The following is a 22,406-nucleotide window of genomic DNA, read 5'->3' as shown; positions in this document are numbered from 1 at the left end:
CAAGAAAGTTGGCGAGTACTGCCGCTAGCCCATAAGGCACCTTCATGCCTTTCACCTTGTGGTTAAAAGACAGTCCTTCTGAATAGATGGAGCAGTGAATGGCTTGGTAGGGAGCAGCACCTTTATGAAATATAGAACAAAGTGCCTCTTCTTCAAGGCCAGGGGAGCTCTCTTAGAGGGGCGTGGCTTGTCAGGCAAAATGTGGACTGGAGTTCGGTTCTCACTCACCCCTCCACTGTATGCTCTTGTGCAGAGCGCATCTTGTATGACCTTATATAGAGAGCCTGTTGTTAGGTGCACCTCCCTTCCCTTCAGCTCTCTTCTCCTCTTTCCACCTTCCAGTTTACCTTTTCTAGGCTTTTACTTGGGCAACATCAAGGCTGATAACAGCTCTGTTTACTTTTGTAGCTATCATGAAGTCTTCCGTGCTTTGTCTGTCTGTTGATTCTAAAAGATGAAACACAATTAACAGTGTTTAGCTTAGGTATTGTGACTTATAAATATCTTTCAGTGCAGAGCTAGTAACCACTAAGATTACATTTCCTTTCTTGACTCTTTTAATACCTTTTGAAAAACAGTTTTTTATACATTCACAGGATTATATGAAACATGTTAGTTACAAATGATTCTAATGTAATGAACCTTTCACCCAAATCAGGAACCAATACCCTACTGCCAACGATGTGTGTGTGCCATGGGACCCTCCTGGCCCTTTTCCCTGCTTGACCAGAGAAACAGACAGTATTATTTTTTTTTTGCGTTTATCATTCCACTGCTTTTTTTTTAAACCATGCAATCATAATAGTATGTATGCATACACTGTTTTGTTGATTTGTAACTTGTTTATGAGCTCTATACAAATGGTATCATCTGAATGGTGTATTTTTCTGGGAACTCTGTTTTTCAGAAAATATTGTATTTCCAAGATTCTTCCACATTGTTTTGTGTTGCTGTTAGAACTATTTATTATGATTAGAAACTCTTAGAAACTCCAGGAAAAACTAAAACAGATCCAAGGAAAGAAACACAATCCCAATGATCACTAGCTCTGCATGAATTACATTTCCAGGAGTCTCAACACCCCCCTCTTCCATGCCTCAGAACATGCCTCAGAGTTACCCCAACCTGTGGCCGATGCAGCCAGGCAGTTTGTTTGCAAACTCCCTACCTGTCATTAGTTTGTGGGTCAGCTTCCAGATTCAGGTGCTCCTGACCATGGCTGAGTGTCTTAGGGTTGACACTTGTCCCTGGCAGGGCCAAAGAGTGTTTGGACTTGAGACTGAGAAGTCATCTGTCTGATGGCCAAAGGTAGATAGTGTCTCACTACGTGGACCAGTGGAGAGGAGAAGGTTGGTCTGCAGAGGAAGAGCAAGATGTTCAAGGAGAAGCAAGACCAGAGTCAGAGTGGTAGGGTCTGAATGTTTGTGTACCCCCAAATCCACGTGTTAGAAAACAACCCCCCAAGTTGGTAGTATCAGGATGTGAGCCTTTGGGAGGTGATTAGGTCATGAGGGCGGAGCCCTCCTGAATGGGATTAGTGCCCATATAAAACAGATCCCGCAGAGCTCCCTTGCCCCACGTGAAGACACACAGCAAAAAGTCTCTGACTTGGAAGTGGGGCCTCACCCAACCATGCTGACCGTGACAGAACCATGATCTTGGACTGCTAATGGGTGAATTCCTGACTTCTATCATTCCTGAGGTTCAGCTCTGCACATGACCTCAAGATTCATGACTGACTCCCCTTTTACTTAGATTAATTTAGGTTCTGTCTTATCATTTGTAACCACTAATATTCAAGGATGTCTGCCAAAAACCTCTATGTTTTTTTGTTCCATCTCCATTTGCTAGTGAGAGAGCACAAAAACAATTAAAATGACAATTCAACAATAACAACCACCACTTTCTGGGAATTTAACGTGAACCAATGAGTGCTTTTTATTCATGATCTCATTCAACATTCAAACCAAGTCTGAGACAAGTGTTGCTGTCCCTATGTTGCAGATGAGTGAACTGAGGCACAAAGAAGCTTGTATGACTCATCCAGGTTCACAAGGTTATTAAGAGGAAAGCCCATTATTCACACCTCTGCCTTTTGAACCCTAAAGCCTGTGTGCTTGACCACATGTATCACTGTCTCCACAAAGTAAACCAGGCTCTGGTAGGATTCAAAATTATACCCCACATCTGAAAGGCTTGCACCTCATGAGAATTCCAGGGACTGACTGAAGTCTGGAAGCTACTATGATCAGCCTGCCACAGGCTACTCAGATTTCTTTTCCTGTAATTTAAAAGGGAGATTAGGAAAATCTCAGGCTTCACCACATCCACATACCCTGTCCTTATCCTACGTCCTCCCCGTTTTGAGGCTGAGCCAAAAAACCTAAAAAGAGAGAAGAGGGAGGGGAATGGCAACTGTTGACTGGAAGTGAGTGGCAGTGAGAGAGGCGAAGGGGCTGGGGGAAGTAGTGAGAAGGTCAGTTACACCTCTGCAAACATGTGCAAGTGTTTTCTTGGGGACAGACTTCTTCTTCTCCATCCTCCTGCTCCATCAGTGAGTATTTGGGGTTGGTGTTAGGGCAGACAAAATAGAAAGAGAAAAGGAGACTCTCAGAGACCATTGCTCTTAGGTGAAGGGAGGCGTAAAAGCCACAGTTCTGAGTTGGGACCCGAGGAGCAGGGAGTTGAGAAGGGGTTGGAGCTGAAGCTGTGGGCCCCTCCCCCACTTGCCTACCCCCCTCCCAAAATATTCCATGGCAGTTAGGAGCCCTGTCCTGCTGAAAGGGTTGTTCTTTTCCAGATCTCAGGCCCTCGGGTGGCAACTGCTCTGCCTGATGAACATGTTCAGAAGATGAGGGACAAGTAGGCCTAGGAAGGGAAGGGGAGATGGGTTGGGGGATAAAATGGGATAAAGAGGATGTTCAAAATGGGGACAGGGGACATTAGGGGTGAGTTCCCTGGGTCAGGAGGAGAAAGCGATGAGCACTAGAAGCCTGGAAAGGAAGGTGAGGGTTGGAAAGGTAGATGGGACAGTGATGAACCTGGGGCAAGAAGAGGGGGTTCAGAACTTCGTCTTTGCCCCCAACAGAAACAGGCAGTCGCCTGTGATGCACAACTGGGACTCTCCTTTGGCCCTCAGATGAAAATTAAACACACTTCCCAGTGGAGGGGGGCAAAGCTGGCCCCAGGGCTCAGCCTGCTTGCCTTCGTCCTGCTGCTGATCATGACCTTCTCCACGAACTGGCTGTACCTCTCTTCGAGCCGCTTCTACAAGCGCTGGCCTGCAAATGTTACTTGTAGAATGTACACGTCAGCTGTTATCATGTCCATGGGACTCCTTCAGATCTGCAAATTCAAAAAATGTCCCACCTTAGAGGAGAGGAAAGGTGAGACCCTCTACCCCTGGCCTCCAGCCTGCCTTCACCTCTCCATTTATACCCCGGTGTTTTTGTCCCCTCCTTCTGGTCATCCTCACTGTTTTGGCTGGTAAGATGACTCCACTGGCACTGAGACTGGAGCCAAGGCTCATTTTTGCTCTCCCATCCTGGCCAATGGAAAGTGTTAGTGCTTTGATAGGCTTGCAGTCAAGTCTACTTATAAAAATGTGGTGAGGGGCCTAGCCTCTTAGTGCATGTGAATCACTCATTAATCACATAACCATTATCCTGGGAGACAAGCCCCATCAAGGTGGCATTTCCTTTCTCGAGGCTTGCATAGCACAGCTTTGGGAGGAGTTCCCAAAGTACTCTCCCCCAGGCCCTAGTCACAGACATTGTTCTTCCTTTTGGCTTTTTAGGCTTTGCTTTTCTGGGCCAGCTATGGGTTTCCACATGTGGTTTTCCTGCCCTTTCCTTCCTGGCTTCTTGCAGCTGCTTCATTCGCCATCTTGTTAATGTCACATCCTGCTGGCCTCTCACTTTCCAGGTTTGGGCCTCCGTTTTCAGAGCTTGTGGAAACCAGAGACTTTGACCCTCATCCCATACCAATTCCCATTTCTTCATTCTTATTAACATTTAAAAAAAATTACATAGCTATTATTTTCTTCCATTATGAAAGTAATGCATTTTTTAAAAAATATTTTATTTATTTTCAGAAAGAGGGGAAGGAAGGCAGAAAGAGAGGGAGAGAAACATCGATGTATGAGAGAACATCAATCAATTGCCTCTCCCACTCCCCCAACTGGGGACCTGGCCTGAAACCCAGGCAACGTGCCCTGACAGGGAATTGAGCCAACAATCCTTCAGTTCACAGGCCAGTGCTCAATCCACTGAGCCACACCAGCCAGGTCAATACATTCTTATTACAATATATTTGGGGAAACAAAAGCTATCATTTATCGCACTTATTCTGTTTGCTCATTTTAATCCTCAATCGACTCTGATGGGGCAATTATCCTCTTTTTACAGATGAGGATATTGAGACTCAGATGAAGTACCTTGCTCAGGATCATAAAGATGTTAGGTTGGACCACAGGAAATGGCCAACATTTGCCTGTGTTTCACCTATAAAAAAGAGCAATTCATCCGGATTAACCTAATAATGGCATGTTTACAATTATAACTCAGGTGTATCTTTCTCCAAAATTCATGTGAGCACCTAACTTGCTCTGTAGTACTATTCAAAGACAGCCACTAGCAGTGTTTTGAGCACTCAGTTTTTTCCAGGCTTTAAAAAAAAATTGGCCCTGGCTGGTGTGGCTCAGTGGATTGAGCACAGACTGTGAACTAAAGGGTTGTTAGTTCGATTCCCAGTCAGGGCACATGCCTGGGCTGCAGGCCAGGTCCCAGTGGGGGCCATGTGAGAGGCAACCACATATTGATGTTTCTCTCCCTCTCTTTCTCCCTCCCTTCCCCTCTCTCTAAAAACAAATAAAATCCTTAAAAAATATATGATTAAAAAAATTTTTAATTTAACAAATTTTAAATGACTTATGTAGTTGTATTCATTCTTCATAAACAATTTTATATATTTAAAATTATTTTATTAATTTATATTATTTTAAAATTTATCTTTACAAGATATAACAAACTTTTCCTTAAGTGACTATAGTATTCAACTTAATAAATTTATCACTTCTTACTTGATTATTTTATTTTTCTATTCCTGGCAAATATATTTCTAACTTCATATTTGAGGAAAATGGAAGCAAAGAAATTTATTAATCATAAAGCTTTCTCTGTATTTAATATTAATTCTTTGGTATAGATTTCCTAAAGTGGGTTTACTGGATCAAATGGTTGGCGGTGAAAAGGTACCAGGTGTTAGGCCAGTGGAGTCAGACTGGACCTTGGTTCTTGAGTTCTGGCTAGGAAAGAATTCAGAGTCAAGCCTCAAACTATAGGGGACTTCTGGCAAGATGGAGGAATAGGTGGACGCACCGTACCTCCTCGCACAACCAAGAATAGAACAACAATAATTTACAGACAGAATAACATGCAGAACTGATAGAGGATTTATCTGAATGGAAGTTGGACAGCCAAGAAGTTGAAGTAGACCCGTATACCCAGACTGGTAGGGGACGACAAGCCGGGCGGGCACGGGGCTGTCGCGGGTCGGCGGCGCGCGGAGGTCAGGGAAAATTCGGCGTGGAATCGGCAAGACAGCCATCCGGGGCACAAGAATGCAGCGGTGATCCCTGAGTACGCAAGCTGTGGCTGGGGGACCCAGTGAGGCAGCGATTGTGGACCAGGGCAGAGCTCGCAGCCCAGGATCCCAGAGAAGGGTCTGAGCCCAGGAGGACGGGACTACCGCCTTTGCTCCCTCCCCGTCCCCGCCCCCACATATAACGTCACAATCTAGCGACTGGGGTGCCCAGCCCTGGTGAACACCTAAGGCTCCGCCCCCCAACGTAACAAGAGTGACCAGACCGGGAAAAAAAAAAAAGGAGAGACAGGGAAAGACATAAGACATGTTTCCAACAGAACAGATCAGTCCCCCAGGACTCATCCTTTTGAGCGACCAAGAAATAGCCAATCTATCAGATGCACAGTTCAAAATACTGGTGATCAGAAAGCTAATGGAATTGGTTGACTTTGGGTGCAATTTGGATGAAAGGATGCAGGTTACCATAAAAGAGATGCGGGAAGATACGCGGAGGAGAGCCAATAGTGAAAGGAAGGAATCTGAGTCTCAAAACAATACAGTGGACCAGAAGGAAGATAGAATCAACCAAGCAGGAAAGCATGATGAAATAAGAATTCAAAAAATTGAGGAAAAGCTTAAGAGCATCCAGGACACCTTTAAACATTCCAACATCCGAATTATAGGGGTACCAGAAGGGGAGGAGCAACAAGTGGAAGAGTTATTTGAACAAATAATAAAGGATAACTTCCCCAATCTGGCAAAGGGAACAGTCTTCCAAGAAATCCAAGAAGCTCAGAGAGCCCCAGAGAAGTTGGACCCAAGAAGAAACACACCAAGGCACATCATAATTACATTAGCCAAGGTAAAAACGAAGGAGAGAATCCTAGAAGCAGCAAGAGGTAAGGGGACAGTAACCTACAAAGAAGTTCCCATCAGGCTGTCAGCTGATTTCTCCAAAGAGACCTTACAGGCAAGAAGGGGCTGGAAAGAAATATTCCAAGTCATGAAAGACAAGGACCTACATCCCAGATTGCTCTATCCAGCAAAGCTCTCATTTAGAATGGAAGGGAAGATAAGGTGCTTTTCAGATAAGGTCAAATTAAAGGAGTTCATCATCACCAAGCCCTTATTTTATGAAATGCTAAAGGGACTTATCTAAGAAAAGAAGATAAAGAAAAGACATGTATAGTAAAAGGACAGCAAACTCACAATTATTAACCCACACCTAAAGCAAAACCAAAAGAAACTAAGTAAACTAGAACAGGGACAGAACCACAGAAATGGAGGGCACATGGAGGGCTAGCAGCAGGGGGGTGGGAGGAGGAGAGAGGGGGAAAAGGTATAGAGAATAAGTAGCATAGAATGTAGGTTGAAAATAGATAGGGGGAGGGCAAGAATAGTACGGGAAATGTAGAAGCTAAAGAACTCAAGTATAACATATGGACATGAACTAAAGGGGGGGAACGTGGGTGGGCGAGGGGGTACAGGGTGGAGGGGAGAGAAGGGGGAAATGGGACAACTGTAATAGCATAATCAATAAAATATATATAAAAAAAGACTCAAACTATAAGAGAAAGTTTATTCAGAAAGTCACAGAGGTAGAAGAAGTGAGCCATAGAAGAAATGGGCTCAGGAAGCAAGTGACAGAGGCAGAAGAAGGGCCCTTGGTGCTTAGGAGAAAGAGTCAAGGAAAAAAACATGGGGGCAGGGGAGTGTGGAAAGGCATGGGTGGGCTCCATAGAGAGAGCCCTGCTGGGTCCTAGGCTTGATGGTATTTATCTGGAAGTCTCAGGGAGAATCCCAATAGAATATTCATGAGTTTTCCAGGTGTGTCCTTTCAGGCTTGTGGTCTCTACTGATTGGCTGGTGCCAGAGCAGGAAGTCATTAGTCAGTGCACCTGGTCCTGGTGTCGGTGTCAGCCACGGCATTGCTTGTCTGGTTTTGCTGCATTTCTGGGCCTGGAGCTGAAACACAGCTGAGATGTAGATGTACTTCATGTGGGTCAGAACCTCTCTGTGCTGGGGGCTTAAGGGCTATTCTCCAGCCTCCTTGTTCTTCCCTCTCTAAGGGGGGTCTAACCCACATAACTAACAACATACTAGGGGAGGAAAGGTCAGGGGAGGGTCCAAACCACATGACCAGTGAATGCTAGGGGAGGAAAGGGTACCTTGGAGGTAAGGTCCCTGTTTTCCCAGTTTTGCCTGTTGCTAGGCACCCAGGGCTTTCTACCATGGTGACCTTCTGACCTGGCCCATCATCCTTGCTCTGCTCTTGTCTGTCTAACTGCCTACTATAAAAATAGTATAAATATTTTAAGGCCCTTAATAACATGTTTCTTTAAAAAAGTCTAATAGCAATTTATACTTCCACTAATAATGTATGAGACTCGTTTCCTTGCACTTTTGCCAGCAATGACTGTTAACTTTATATATATTTAAATGAAATATACAGTTTTTTAATTAAAAAAATCACACAGCCCTGATCAATGTGGCTCTGTTAGGCATTGTCTCATGAAGCTAAATGTCACCAGTTATATTCCCAGTCAGGGGACATGCCTGGGTTGCAGGTTCGGTCCCTGGTTGGGTGCATACGTGAGGCAATCTATTGATGTTGTTTTCTCATATCAATGTTTCTCTCCCTCTTTCTCCCTCCCTTCCTCTCTCTCTAAAAATAAATAAATAAATATTTAATAAAATAAAAAAAATTACACCGTTATTGTGGGAAATGCAGAAAGTTTAAGAAAATAAAAGTCACCTAAAATTTCCCCACACAGATATACTCACAATTGACATTATAATGTATATAATTCCAGTCTTTCATGCATATGTATACATAAAATAAATACATATAAATAGATACATAATTTTTATTTTTTATTTTATTTTTTTACTTTTTATTGAATTTATTTGGGTGCCATTGGTTAATAAAATGATATAGGTTTCAGGCATACAATTTGATTATTGTTTATTTTTATTTTAATAAATATATGTATATTTTAAAATTGGAATCATTCTACATGCCCTATGTTGCAAATTCCACTTTTCAGTTGTGAGCATTTGCTCATATCATTAAATAATTATTCTAGAATGTCACCTATGTTTAAAATTTACCTGATCAGGTAGTGAGTCAAAACTCAAAAAATACAGATCTGCATAGTGAAGTGTGTCTTCAACCTCTGACTTTCAGGAAGCCTCCCCAGTTTCTCCTTAATTCCTAGAGACACTATTTGGAGACAATCTTCTGTCACATCATCATTTTTTTAAAAGATTTTATTTAGTGAGGACTCTCAGCTGAGGTGGGCAGCACAGCAGAGGACCTGGGAGACTGACCGGGCCTGCGTCCCCCTCTCCGGATGCCCTGCCAACGGGGAGAAAGGCCGGTACTGGAGTATGAAGTGGAACTTGGACGCGCTCACCAGCCCAGGTCTCAGGGTCCCCCGACCAGCTTTCATGGGTCATCGCAGGCAGGCCACTGAGCTCTAGGAGGAGGACCCTGAGGACTCTGATGAAGAATGGGCTCCAAAGCAGCAAGATGGTGGACGCTGACCAGAGTCTAATGACTAAGGAAGGGCATGGATGGCCAGTATGTGCACAGTGGGGAGGACACCAGAGAAAGGAGGCCGGGTGGTCAAGGTGCCCTTAGCCTGGACAAGGCCAGTTTGAATGAAGACAACAGGATGGAGAAAGGGTTATGTTGAAGACATGGAGTTTCTGTGCAGTTACTTGTGTTACATTTTTGTCAGGAGAGGCCAATTTATTCTTTAATAAATGCAATAGATGCTTTATGAACATAGAAAAAAAAAGATTTTATTTATTTATTTTTAGAGGGGGAAGGGAGGGAGAAAGAGAGAGAGAAACATCAATGTGCGGTTGCTGGGGGCCATGGCCTGCAACCCAGGTATGTGCCCTGACTGAGAATCGAACCTGCAATGCTTAGGCTCACAGCCCATGCTCAATCCACTGAGCTATGCCAGCCAGGACATCATCATTTTTATTTAACACATAATAATCTAATGTATGGGTACACTATAATTTATTTAACAAATCTCTTGTTGGACATATACATATCTCTTCAGAGAAGATCTATACATATTTTGGTACAGATCTTGGATTACTTCCTTAATGTAAATTCCAAAAAGAAGCATTTAGGGTGTTTTGTTTTACTTTGTTTTTTGTTTTTGTGCTATATCACTCACCAGAAAATGCTGCCCACTAGCAGGGTGTGAAAGCACCTCTCTTTTTTCTAAATCCTTCCCTACATTAGATATAATTACTTTTGTTTTGATCTTTGCTAATTTAATAGATTTAAAAGTCACTTTGAATTTGCAATTCTTTGTGTTGAGCTTCATGTATTTATTGGACATTCAGATTTCTTTTTTTGAGAATTGCAGTTCAATTTCTCTGCCTATTTTTTCTATTGAGGAATTTGCTGTTGTTTTTTAAAGATTTTATTTATTTATTCGTTTTTAGAGAGGGGGGAAGGGAGGGAGAAAGAAAGGGAGAGAAACATCAATGTGTGGTTGCCTCTTGCACATCTTCCACTGGGGACCCAGCCCACAATCCAGGCATGTGCCCTGACTGGGAATCAAACTGGAGACCCCTTGGTTCAAAGGCCAGTGCTCAATCCACTGAGCTACACCAGCCAGGGCAAGGAATTTTTTTTTATATGGTTAGGATTATCAAACAATCTCCATCAAAAACCACTGACTGTTTAATAAATGAAAATGATATTTTATTGTTATCTCAAATGTGCATTTCTTTATTAATGGGCTTGAACATTTTCTCATACTTGCTCATTTGATTCATTTTGTCTATTGTCAGTCCTTAGTTCATCCTGTTTTCTCCTTTTCCCCAGAGAGTTTTAAGCTGTGGACTCATCACCCAGTCTTTGGAATAGCCAAGATAACCTTCAGCCTGACGCTGGTGCTGGGCTTCGTCTTCACCTTTTGGTTGCACCTCGTGTACATATTCGGTCTTCAGAGAGTGCCCTACTTTGGCTGGATTGGGATTTTCATGAGCTTCTGTGAAGGTGCCCCCTAGCTCTGGAAAATGTCCTTAGTTTCTCCCAGCCCACATCTTCCCAGGCGCTTCTCCCTCTTCCTTTTCTTTGGGAGTGAGGTAACGGTTTTGTGGGTGGTTGCAGAACAGAACTGGTTTTTGTTGACTGAAAACTGATTTCCGTAATTTCCTGGTCACTGGAGAGGTGGAGGTGAGGGGTTGATGTCCATGAACCTCTGGGGCTGTGTACTGCACGAGTGCTGGTGGGAATTGTGGTTTGCATCTGTAGCTCAGCAGATGAGGAAAAGTCCCTGTGGGATACTTGGTTGGGCAAGACATCTCTGCTTCTTGTCTCCTAGTTGTCTTCATTTTCTCCACCCTCCTGTTGTTTCCTGTTAACGTCTGGATCTTCGAGTTGAAGAGGAATTTATCGATCCCCATTGGGTGGAGCTATTTCATTGGCTGGGTGGTGTTTATCCTATACGTCACCTGTGGTGAGTGGTCTGGAGGGGCCTGAGGAGGAGGGGACGTGGGTGGGTCAGGGCAGAGAAAGTGTGAAGAGAGGGCAGGGAGGTTTTAGAGACTTCTTTTTGGCCTCACCCTGCTTGCCACTTTCTTTCCACGCTCTAACTTTCACCTCCCCCAACCCCTTATCTTTTCCCAGCGCTCCTCTGCTACTTCGACAATAAAAATGTCTGCAGTCTGGTTCCAAGCCATCCCTCTGGCCCTGTATCCTAGAGCAGCAGTACCAGATCAGTTTCTCTGAATGAATGGTCTCAAGCATCTTTGTCACCCAGGAAGAAGTCCTGGATCCTGAGCAAGAGAAGGGATCTCTGTAACCTTTTCCGAACTCCTGGCACCAAGTTCTGTCCATTCATCTGAATTGCCCTCCTCATTCTTCCCCACAACCCTTAAGTTATTTGGCCCTCCTTACTGCAAATAATTAGAAAGGGAGGATTTTAGGCCTATTTTGCACTCCTCTTCTTTGTCTCTACTTTGCCTACAGTTTGGGTAATGTGGAATAAATTGTCTCCTATTTATCATGTCTGGCAGTACACAGCCCCAGAGGTTCATGGACATCAACCCCTCACCTCCACCTCTCCAGTGACCAGGAAATTACGGAAATCAGTTTTCAGTCAACAAAAACCAGTTCTGTTCTGCAACCACCCACAAAACCGTTACCTCACTCCCAAAGAAAAGGAAGAGGGAGAAGCGCCTGGGAAGATGTGGGCTGGGAGAAACTAAGGACATTTTCCAGAGCTAGGGGGCACCTTCACAGAAGCTCATGAAAATCCCAATCCAGCCAAAGTAGGGCACTCTCTGAAGACCGAATATGTACACGAGGTGCAACCAAAAGGTGAAGACGAAGCCCAGCACCAGCGTCAGGCTGAAGGTTATCTTGGCTATTCCAAAGACTGGGTGATGAGTCCACAGCTTAATTGTGGACTAATTAAGTTGTTCAGACAACTTGTCTTGTTCAGACAAGACAACTTGAAGAAGGAGAGGAAGGGAGAAAGAACAAATTCGTTTTCGAGTTCTTTCTACTTAGGAGCCTTTAGGCACCCTTTGGTCCCCAAACCTTCCCAGTCTCTCCTGCAGTACACTTGTGCACAAACAAATACCTCTCAAGAACTAAGCCTCTTCAAACTTTATTTCCCCCGTCGCAATATTTTTTGGTTAGTAGGTAGGGAGAAATGATCAGGAGAGAGATATAACTTATGAGTTGACATAATTATTCACAGTGAAGAACTCAAGAGAAAAATAGCCCTTGGGTAAGAGGCAGGTTAAACAATGAGAACACTATAGGGAGCATGGTTTTACCCAAAACTTAGCAGTTTCAAATAATAAACATTTATTATCTCACATCGTTTCTGGGGTCAGGAACCTGGAAGCAGCTTAGCTGAATGATTCTTGCTCAGAGTCTCTCATGAGGTTATAGGCAAGATGTTAGCTGCGGCTGCAGTCATCTGAAAGGTTAAATGAGTCTGGAAGATCTCCTTCCAATATGATTTGCTCGTGTGGCTTTTGGCAGGAAGCCTCAGTTCCTTGCCACAGGGCCTCTTCACAGGCTGCTTGAGAGTTCAGAGCCAACTTTCCATGCAGTGAGCAGTCTAAGTGAGGAAACTCCAGTGACTTTTATGACCTAGTCTTGGAAGAAATATGCTGTCACTTCCACCATATTTTACTTGTTAGGAGCAAGTCACTAAGTTCATCTGCCACTTAAAGGAAGGGGCAATAAGCTTTACCTCTCTAAGGGAATAATATCAAGAACTGTCACAGTCTGCCTCTGGTCACAAATTATTTACTTTCCTCCCACATGAAAAATACACTTATCTTTCCCAAGGGCCCCAAAGTCTCCTCTCATCTCATCAATGAGCAGAAAGTTCAGAATCTTGCCGTGTTGTGAACTGGGGAGTGCGATCCCTTAGGGAGTCTTTAGGATTATTCTACCAAGGCTGTAGAAATTACACTCGGGGAGGTATGTGAAATTAGAGGATTTATTCACAGGTCCTGGAAGAGGGAGGTCTGGCACATGGGGCCACAGGGAGGAGTACTGAAGGAGTGGGCTCAACCAAGCAGATGGAGAGCCAAGAGAATGAGGACCCATGTGAAAGTCCTTTTACCGGGTCAGGGTGGAGGACACAAGCAAGAGGCATAAGAGAATTTTGTTGGCGTACTTGAATGTCAAGAGGTCACAGTCAGCAGATGGCAAGAAGAGAACCTGTTGCAGGAACCGGCCTTATCACACTGCTGCACCTGGTCACCTAGTGGGGTGTTAATACACTTGCTGCCTGTTATGGGCCAAATTGTGTCTACCCCCACCCAAATTCATATGTTGAAGCCCTAATCCCTGGTACCCCAGAATGTGACTGTATTTGTGATAAGTTAAAATGAGGCTATTAGGGTGGGCTCTAATCCAATCTGACTGATACCTTTATAAGAAGGGGGTACGAGGAGCACAAAGAGACAGCAGGGATGAGTGTGCACTGAGGAAAGACCATGTGAGGACACAGTGAAAAGGTGGCCATCTGTAAACCAAGTAGCGAGGTCTCAGAAGAAACCAAACCTCTCTACACCTTGATCTTGGACTTCTAGCCTCCAGAACTGTGAGAAAATAAATTTCTGTTGCTTAAACCACCCAGTTTGTGGTATTTTGTATGGCACCCAGGGCAAACTAATATACCATCTAAATTAGACCCAGGTGCAGATGAGACTCTGTGGATATAATTTCTTAAGTTGGTGTATATAATTTCTCCTCTCAATCTGAATTCCTGTGTCCTAAAGAGACAAGTAACCATTGCCTACATATCAACACAATGGCGGGACAGTCAAAAGATAACCATTATAGACATTGCTGATTAAAAAGTGGGTTACTGAGTGGTATGCCTGAGTCACCGGTCCATAGCAGTTCTCAAATCCAGCGGGGGAATGTTGCAATTTCCTTCATTAGGACTCAGTCTGATTTCTGTCTGGGAATGAGTCTCTGTGGATAATTTTTTTAAAGGTATAATTAACATACCATAAAATTTGCCATTTTTAAGTACACAATTCAGGGGTTTAGTATATTTACTAAATATACTACAGCCATCGCTGCTATGCAATTTTCAGAACATTTCCATCATTATCACTCCCTATTCCCTTCAACCTCTGGCAACCACTAATCTACTTTTTCTCTCCTTGAATTTGCCTGTTCTCAACATGTCATATAAATAGAATTATACAATATGTGGCCTTTTGTGAGTCTGGCTTGTTTTGCTTAGTATAAGGATTCCATGATTCATTCACATCATAAAATGTGTCAGTGCTTCATTCCTTTTTAATTTTTAAATTTTTTTCCAGGTTTATACTTTATTGTACAAATTGAATATCACATGGTGAATTGACATTAGCTTCTCTGGGCATAGGAAGTTAATAGATAAGATACAGTTTAGAATCCTTGTCCATTGCTTTCACAGCTGGATTTTTTTAGACATTAACTTGAAGTATGAAATGAGCAAAGCAATGCTTCCACATGTGGCTAGTACACAACTCATTCTACCTGTGAGAGTGTAAGAGTTGAGGTATTTTCTGATACCAGGGAATTGGAACTGGGCATCAGTTCCTGGACCTGCTATGACTTCAGTCTTGCAAAAAAACACGAATTCTGCAGGCAGTGTTCTTAAATGTACAGAGCTGCCCCTCAGTCCCCATCCCTTTCAATGGCTGGATAAATGTTACAGGGTATGGTTATGCCATACTTTGTATATCTGTTTGTAAATTGATGGAAATTTTGGTTGTTTCCACCTTTTGGCTATTATGAATAATGTTGCTGTGAACAAGTTTTCATACAAAAGTCTTCAGTTCTTTAGAGTGTATAACTAGGAGTGGAATTATTGATTCACATGTTAACTCTACGTTTAACTTCTTGAGAAACTTTCAGGCTGTTTTCCTTTTTTAAAAAAAGATTTTGTTTATTTTTAGAGAGAGGAAAGGAGGGAAAAAGAGAGGGAGAGAAACATCAATGTGTGATTGCCTCTTGCATGCCCCCTACTGGGAGTCTGGTGCACAACCCTGGCATGTGCCCTGACTGGGAATCGAACCTGTGACCCTTTGGTTCACAGGCTGGTGCTTAATCCACTGAACCACACCAGTCAGGGAGCCAGACTGCTTTCAAAGCAACTGTCCCATTTTACATTCCCATTAGTAATTCAGGAGGATTCAAGTTTCTCTACATTCTTGCCACACATGTTATTGTCCATTTTTTAACTCCATATGTCTTAATAAGTGTGAAGTCATATCTTGAAGTGATTTTGATTTGCATTTTCCTGATGCGTTTCCCCAAGATGTAATCTCATGTACTTATTGACAATTTGTACATTCTCCATGGCTCTTCCTGGTATGCTTTTGGTTCTACCTTCTGAATATCCTTCTTTTCTGTGAAAGGCAGCCTATTTTTACAGCTATGCAGTTTCCTCAACCTACTTTCTGCTAGTAGAATTTTGGGGTCCAAAGGGCTCTTTTCCTTTTGTGCCATCTCTACCATTTTCAGACTAAGCTGGTGGTGTCTCCACAACACAATTCTGTCATTGTGTAGTTTACTGTGAATCTTATTGAGATTCACTCTATTAGAAAAAAATGGCTTCTAGGCAGAAAAATAGGGTTATTAGTAGGAGAGCATCTTAGCTGGTTATTCTGGCTCAGCATCTCTCATGAAGCTGTATGCAAAGTGTTGGCTGGAGCTGCGCTCGTCTGAAGGCTTGATTAGGGCTGGAGGATCTCCCACCTAGATGACTCACGCTAAATTTATAGACATGTTGACAAAGGATTGTCCAGCATTTGGTCATTCTCATGACATAGCAACCAAGAGCAAGCAATCTGTGAGAAAGCAATGAGGATGCTTGTTGCGTGGGTCTCTGGCCAGCAGTGACCACGGAACGCTGCGGATGGCTCAATGATAACACGTGAGAAAAAAACATGCACAGAGACAGACCAGTTTCTGTGGGGAAGTAGGGGCGAAATGGCCACCCCCCCAGTGGGGAGTGCCCCAATTTACCGTCCATACCTGCTTTTATTGGGCTTATTTTGCATAATAATTCAGGTAAAGTACAGTACTTATCAGTGGGAAGTAAGGAACTATAGAAAACAAGGAACTCTACTGGTCTATTGAGTCGGGTCAAAGAGCTGTAAGAGTTTGAGGAACAAACTAACTTCCTCCTTGGACCCCTCTCATTCAACTGAGAGCATTCTAAACAAAGAAGGTTTCACAGTAATTTACATATTCTTTCTTAGGCCTGATCACCCGGGGAATCCGCCTTTTTCAGCACAGAGCTGCACCACCCTGTCATTGTTTCAGCCTTAGATGGAGCAAGGGAACTAAGGCAATAAGGAGATTTTCTCCCAGACGATGAGAACTCAGGCTATGTCAAAGCTGAGGAGCGAGGGTCCATCACCCCCTTTTGCTGCAGCCCCTAAAGTCCTTCTTTTGGGGGGCCTCCCAAAGTGATCGTGCCTGTCTTAGGTCATTCCCCCCGTGGGGAATCTTACCCGTCTTTGGCTAACGACCAAGCTTTTTGGGGTTCAGTTATGAATAAAGCAGCAGAAGCAGCCTTCCTGCCAGGGAGATAAGCTTTTGTCTCCTTGCTGGCTTGCGGTTCCAAGGGCGTTCCCTTAGCCTTAGCCTAGGCGGGGGTTTCAGCTTCTGATACCAGTCAGGGCGGTTCCCAACAGATGCTGAAATGACTTTTATGATCTAGTCTCAAAGTCACACGCCGTTACTTCCACCAGATGTTTTGTTAGTCACGAACTCCGGCTCACATTCAAGAGGAAGGTAATTAAACTCCAACTTTTATTTATTGATTTGAGAGAGAGAGAGGGAGAGAGAGAGAGAGAGAGAGAGAGAGAGAGAGAGAGAGAGAGAGAAATCAGGTTGATGTTCCACTTATTTACGAGTTCATTGGTTGATTCTTGTACAGCATATGTGCCCTGACCAGGGATCAAACCTGCAATGTTAGTGCGTCAGGATGATGCTCTAACCAACTGAGCTACCTGGCCAGGGTTCAGCTCCATCCCTTGGAGGGGGAGCATTAACAAATTTGTGAACATATTACCATTACACTTGAGTACAAGAAATACTTTGCAACAGGACAGCATGATTGGAAATGGCAAGTAACAAGGCTCTATTTCAGTGTATGTGTTACAGGGTGCAGCCAAGAGGGGGGACCCCAAATAGGCATTTAAATGGGGTCCAGAACTTAAGGTGTCCAGGAGATTTTGGGATGTCTCCATCCTCCCCCGCCCAGGGTGTGGGTTGGGGGAAGGGACAAATGGAGCCGGCCATTGAGAGCTGTTTAGCATAGCAACAGCCTTGCAGCTAAGCTCTGGCGTGGTTGTTTGGCATATCTATAACCTTTGACTGGTTGCATAGATATGTTAAGTAGCTGTGATCAGCTCTAAGCCAGGGGAATGGAAGTAACTTCCCCACCCACATGTAACTGGGGGGGCGGGTCCCCTGAGTTACAGCACCTGCGTGGGAGCTCAGAGAGGATTGGCTCCAGGACATGGGGCCACACCTGCCCAGACTCATGATGGCAGCCCAGTAAAGCTGGAAGGATACGAGTTCCGGCATGTGAAGCCGAGTGTGGGAGGAGTCAGAAATGGGGCTGCAGAGGAAGATAGGCTGCGGGGATTAAAAAACCCAAATTTGGCGGCCATTGAGGAGGAGAAGCACGCGGACTTGATGGAGTGTAGACTCCTGCAGCCCTGAGAGAGGGGAGAGCCATGCGCAGCCCTGAGAAGAGCCATGTGCAGCCATTGGAGGAGAGCATGCTACTTTAGGAGGAGAACCACGCGGACTTGAGGGAGTGGAGGCTCCTGCAGCCCTGAGAGAGGGAGAACCATGCGGCAGCCCTGAGGGAGAGAACCACGTGTCTTTAGCAGAGTGGAGACTCCTGCATCCCAGAGAGAGAAGGAACCACACGGCCTGGCAGAGTGGGGACCCCCACAGCTTTAGAAGGGGGAACCACCACCTGGTTTTAGCAGAGATCCCGGCGACTCAGCTGAGGGTGCCGGGAACCCAGGGAGGTCTCCCAGTCGAGAGGGATTACTAACTGGGAAGAACCAGAGGACTACCTGAGCCATGGACTTCTATTTCCTTTCCTGAGATATGGTACTCTGGACTGGGCAAAGGGGGAAGGAAGGAAGGAAGGACTGTGTCTGTTTGTGGGTGTTTTAAGGGACTTTGGGATTTTGGTAAAGACATTAGGTCACTACTTTAAGTTAGTATAGCATTAAATAAACATTTCCTTTCCTTTTCACGAATCTCTGGCATTGAGAGACGTCTTTCCCCTGGCGGCGGACATAACGGACCCGGGGCCTTCTTTCAATAATAGTATATCGTCCCAGGCCCCCCTTGTTGTGTTCTGTAACATATGCACATTTGTCACTTATTTGCTGGCTCATCTGGTTGGCTAGGGGCAGCCCCTATACCTCAGTTCTGCCAGTTCCTGCTAAATTTCCCTTCAATCCCTCTAATTCCTGGGTGAATTTTATGTTCAGTTCAATGATGCAAGGCACAAGCTTCTCCTACAGGGTACTCCCATCATCAAAGTTGGAGGCTGGAAGCAGTGAGAAACCAACACATATGGCAGTCCATCCTCAGAAGTTCTGGCTCAGCTTTGAACATTTCAATTAATTTTTAATTTGAGTTTTTTTTAAATTTATGCTTGTATTTTTCAGTTCTAAAATTTCTGTTTAGTGATTCTGTAAATCTTCTGTTTCTTTGCTGAGACTTTCTATATTTTCATTTGTTTCCAGCATGTTTGTAATTGTTCACTGAAGCATTTTTATGATGCCTACTTTAAAATCCTTGTTAAAAAATTCATATCTGTCCTCTGCTTTCATTTGGCATAATGTCATCCAGGTTCATCCACATTGTAGCATGTGTCAGAATTTAATTTTTCTTAAGGCTGAAAATATTCTATTGTATGTATACACCACATTTGGTTTATCCATTCATCAGCTGATGGACACTGGGTTATTTCCATATTTTGGCTATTGTGAATAGTGCTGTTATGAACATTGGTGTATAAATCTCATATGTGTAATTTTTAAGCCAAAGAGTTTCCTAGATTCAGTAGTAGCCATTTATTTTCATGTGGTAGTCATTAATGATGTTCACCAAATATTTCCAGCTTCCTTCCTTCTGGGAATATGCTAAGATTGCACCTTCTGACTCCCCTGTGTTTGGGTGGAGTCATGTAAATAGTTCTGGCCAATGAGTTGTGAGACATACTTCTATTTCTGGACCTGAGCATTTAATCGCCAGTGTGAAATCCTCTAGAGATTGTATTCCCACTGCTACAGTAACAGGTAGTATTCAAGACAGTGGCTGACCTGTTACCCTGGGTGCTAGGATGAGGAGGCATGAGGTCCAGAGGTCCATAGCTGATCACATAGTGCTAGGGACTGAATTGTGTCCTACACACCATCCCCCACCCTCGCCCCCCACAAATTCCTATGTCGAAGCCCTAATTGTTGTGTGGTTTTTTGCAAGTAAGTAAGGTTTAATGAGGTCATAAGACTGAGGCTCTGGTCCAATAGGATTAGTGTCCTTATAAGAAGAGACACCTGAGAGCTTGTTCTCTTTCTTTCTCTCTGTGCATGTGCACCAAGGAAAGGTCCTGTGAGGACACAGTGAAATGGTGGCTGTCTTCAAGCCAGCTCTCACCAGAACCTAATTAGCTGGCATTTGGTCTTGGATTTCTAGCCTCCAGAATTTTGAGAAAATAAATTTCTGTTGTTTAAGCCACCCAGTCAATGGAATGTTGTTATTGCAGCCCAAGCAGACTAAGACACGTAGTGTGAGTGAGAATTTAGCTTAGTTTTTACAAGCTACTATGATTTTAGGGTTCTTTATTACTTCCGCATAACAGAGTTATAACTTAGAGAGTTATAACTCAGCATAACTTTTATCTTTTTTTAATCTTTTAAATTTTAATTGTTGTTCAAACTCGGCATAACTTATTGACATAATTCCTTTGCAGATTCCCTAATCGGAAAAGAGAAACACAGTGATCTTAAAGCTGTTTGGTCTTATAAAGACACTCCAATACTTACATAGCTGGGATTTAAGGACCTTTGTTTGAATGACAATCAGATAGCAAGACTTGAAGAAGCTGGTAATATTTTACAAGAGATAACAAGAGGTTTATAAAGCTTGGGTAGTTAAAGAAATTTATAAATAATCTTTACAGAAAAGAAATGGAAAGATAGTAATATCCAGCACAGGTATACATTTGACATTTGCATCCTTTCTACTCAGCACAGATAAGGATTTATATTCTTTATATCTTTGACCTAATTTTTAAAGAACTCTTCAGTTTTCATTTTATTAGTTTTCTAAACTGACTTACTGGCCAGCATGATCATTTTCACAGCACCAGAGTAAATAAATTTTTATCTTAAAAAACACTTATTTTTTTCTTACCTGCCAGGGCTGCTGGTTAAACTTATAGTCTCTGTCTGTTGGCAAAATCAGCAGCCAGCACTGAAACATAAATAGCAATAGGGTGAATACAAACTAGGTGCCTCAACAGAATGGGAAGAAAGGCCACAGACTGGGATAAAATATTTTCAATAAATACAAAATATTTATACCTAATAAAGGATTGTTATCCAAAATGTACAAATAGTTCTTAAAACACAATAAGAACATGAACAGCCTAATTTAAAAATGGGCAAAAGATCTGAATAGACACCTCACCAAATATGTTATAGATGGCAAATAAGCATATGAAAAGATGCTCAACATCATGTCATTAAGCAATTGTAAATTAAGCAAAGAAATACCACTGTACACCCATTAAAATGGCTAAAATCCAAAGCAACATCGAATGCTAGCAATAATGTGGAACAATAAGAATTCTCATTCATTGTTGGTGGAGGTGCAAAATGGTGCAGCCACTTTGGAAGGCAGTTTGACAGCTTCTTACAAAAGTAAACATACTCTTGCCAAACAATCCAGGAATTATTCTCCTAGATATTTACCCAAACAAATTAAAAAGTTACACTCACACAAAAACCCACACATAGTTATATCAGCTTTGTTCATAATTGTCAAAAATTGGAAGCAACATAAATGTTCTTCAATAGGCAAATGAATAAAATGTGGTATGTCTGTATAATGGAATATTATTCAGTGATGAAAAGAAATGAGCTATCACAAGCCACAAAAACTTGGAGGAAACTTAAATGCATATTGCTAAGTGAGAGAAGCCAGTCTGAAAAGGCTACATGCTGTATCACTCTGAACATATACTATTCTGGAAAAGGCAAAACTATGGAGACAGTAAAAAAATCATTGGTTGGCAGGCATTTGGGAGTAGTGAGGGAGGGATGAATAGGTGGAGCACAGGGGATTTTTAGGACAGCGAAATTATTCTGTATAATATAAAAATGATAGATACATGTCATTTTACATTTGTCAAACCCACAAAATGTACAACACCAAGAGTTAACTCTAATGAAAACTATGGATTTGGGGTGATAATGATGTATCTATATTGGTTCATTGATTATAACAAATGGCACCAGATGTGGATGGTGGGGTTGGTTGTTTGTGGCTGCAGTGGGGTGGGGGTGTGCACAGGTGCAACCTCTGTACTTTGTGCTCAATTCTTCTGTGAGCCTAAAACTGCTCTCAAAAATAAAGCCTATTAATTAAAAAATGAAAAACCAAGTGCCAAGAGACTACAGAGTTTAATTTTTTACAATGGGGAAAACACAAAACTTATAATTTTCTGCCTTCACAGAGCATTAGACAATTACAGGCTAAGAATCTCTGTTTTGCAACAAGGAGTGTCACTGAGGGATTCAACTAATGGGAAGGAAGAATGATCCTCAGCATGGGACCACTGTTTGTGGTGGAGCCAGTCAGTGGGGTAGAAACTGTCCTTGGTATTTGTGAGAAACTGGGGCTCCGTGTGTCTTTAGCTGAGCAGGGACTTGTCAGCCACTGTATTCTACTCTACCGAGTCCCTGGAATATTCCCGTGTACAGAAAGGTAAACAGCACGGAACTGGGGAACTTTCAGCACCTTTTGAAATCTGCAACATGGGGTATGCCAGGGCGGAGACAAGTGATTCTTGCTTGCACGGAATCCTGCCCCTGCAGGCACAAGGCCAACTGCAAGGTGCTGCCCTGTTTTCTCCTGTCCACGGGTCTTGAGGCTGAAGGGATTGGTCACTGAAAGGCAAAGCTGTCTTTCCTCTTTGGTGTCACTATTCCAATTTTTTTCTTGACATAATTTCAGACTTACAGAAAAGTTGTAAGAACAGTACAAAGAATTC

The 22,406-nt window shown here is 43.1% G+C and overlaps 1 protein-coding gene across 1 annotated transcript; it reads left to right on the top strand.

The window, feature by feature from the left end:
• Positions 1 to 2,349: 2,349 nt before the first annotated feature.
• ODF4 (outer dense fiber of sperm tails 4) lies at positions 2,350 to 11,606 on the top strand. Its single transcript, XM_028534698.2, has 5 exons — positions 2,350 to 2,554; positions 3,089 to 3,386; positions 10,439 to 10,612; positions 10,941 to 11,075; positions 11,246 to 11,606. The coding sequence occupies exons 1-5, from the start codon at positions 2,498 to 2,500 to the stop codon at positions 11,317 to 11,319; spliced, it is 738 nt and encodes a 245-aa protein (XP_028390499.2). The 5' UTR covers positions 2,350 to 2,497; the 3' UTR covers positions 11,320 to 11,606.
• The last annotated feature ends 10,800 nt before the right edge of the window (positions 11,607 to 22,406 follow it).

Source organism: Phyllostomus discolor, chromosome 8, assembly GCF_004126475.2.
Source record: "Phyllostomus discolor isolate MPI-MPIP mPhyDis1 chromosome 8, mPhyDis1.pri.v3, whole genome shotgun sequence".
Classification (NCBI taxonomy): Eukaryota; Metazoa; Chordata; class Mammalia; order Chiroptera; family Phyllostomidae; genus Phyllostomus; species Phyllostomus discolor.
This window is presented reverse-complemented; position numbering and strand designations above follow the sequence as displayed.

What these genes read in the sequence shown, in the direction of transcription:
- ODF4 (XM_028534698.2), top strand. Translation starts at nt 2,498, where the DNA reads ATGTGCAAGTGTTTTCTTGGGGACAGACTTCTTCTTCTCCATCCTCCT. An exon ending in TTTCATGAGCTTCTGTGAAG is followed by an intron (nt 10,613 to 10,940) that starts GTGCCCCCTAGC and finishes CTTGTCTCCTAG; the next exon opens with TTGTCTTCATTTTCTCCACC. An exon ending in TATCCTATACGTCACCTGTG is followed by an intron (nt 11,076 to 11,245) that starts GTGAGTGGTCTG and finishes ATCTTTTCCCAG; the next exon opens with CGCTCCTCTGCTACTTCGAC.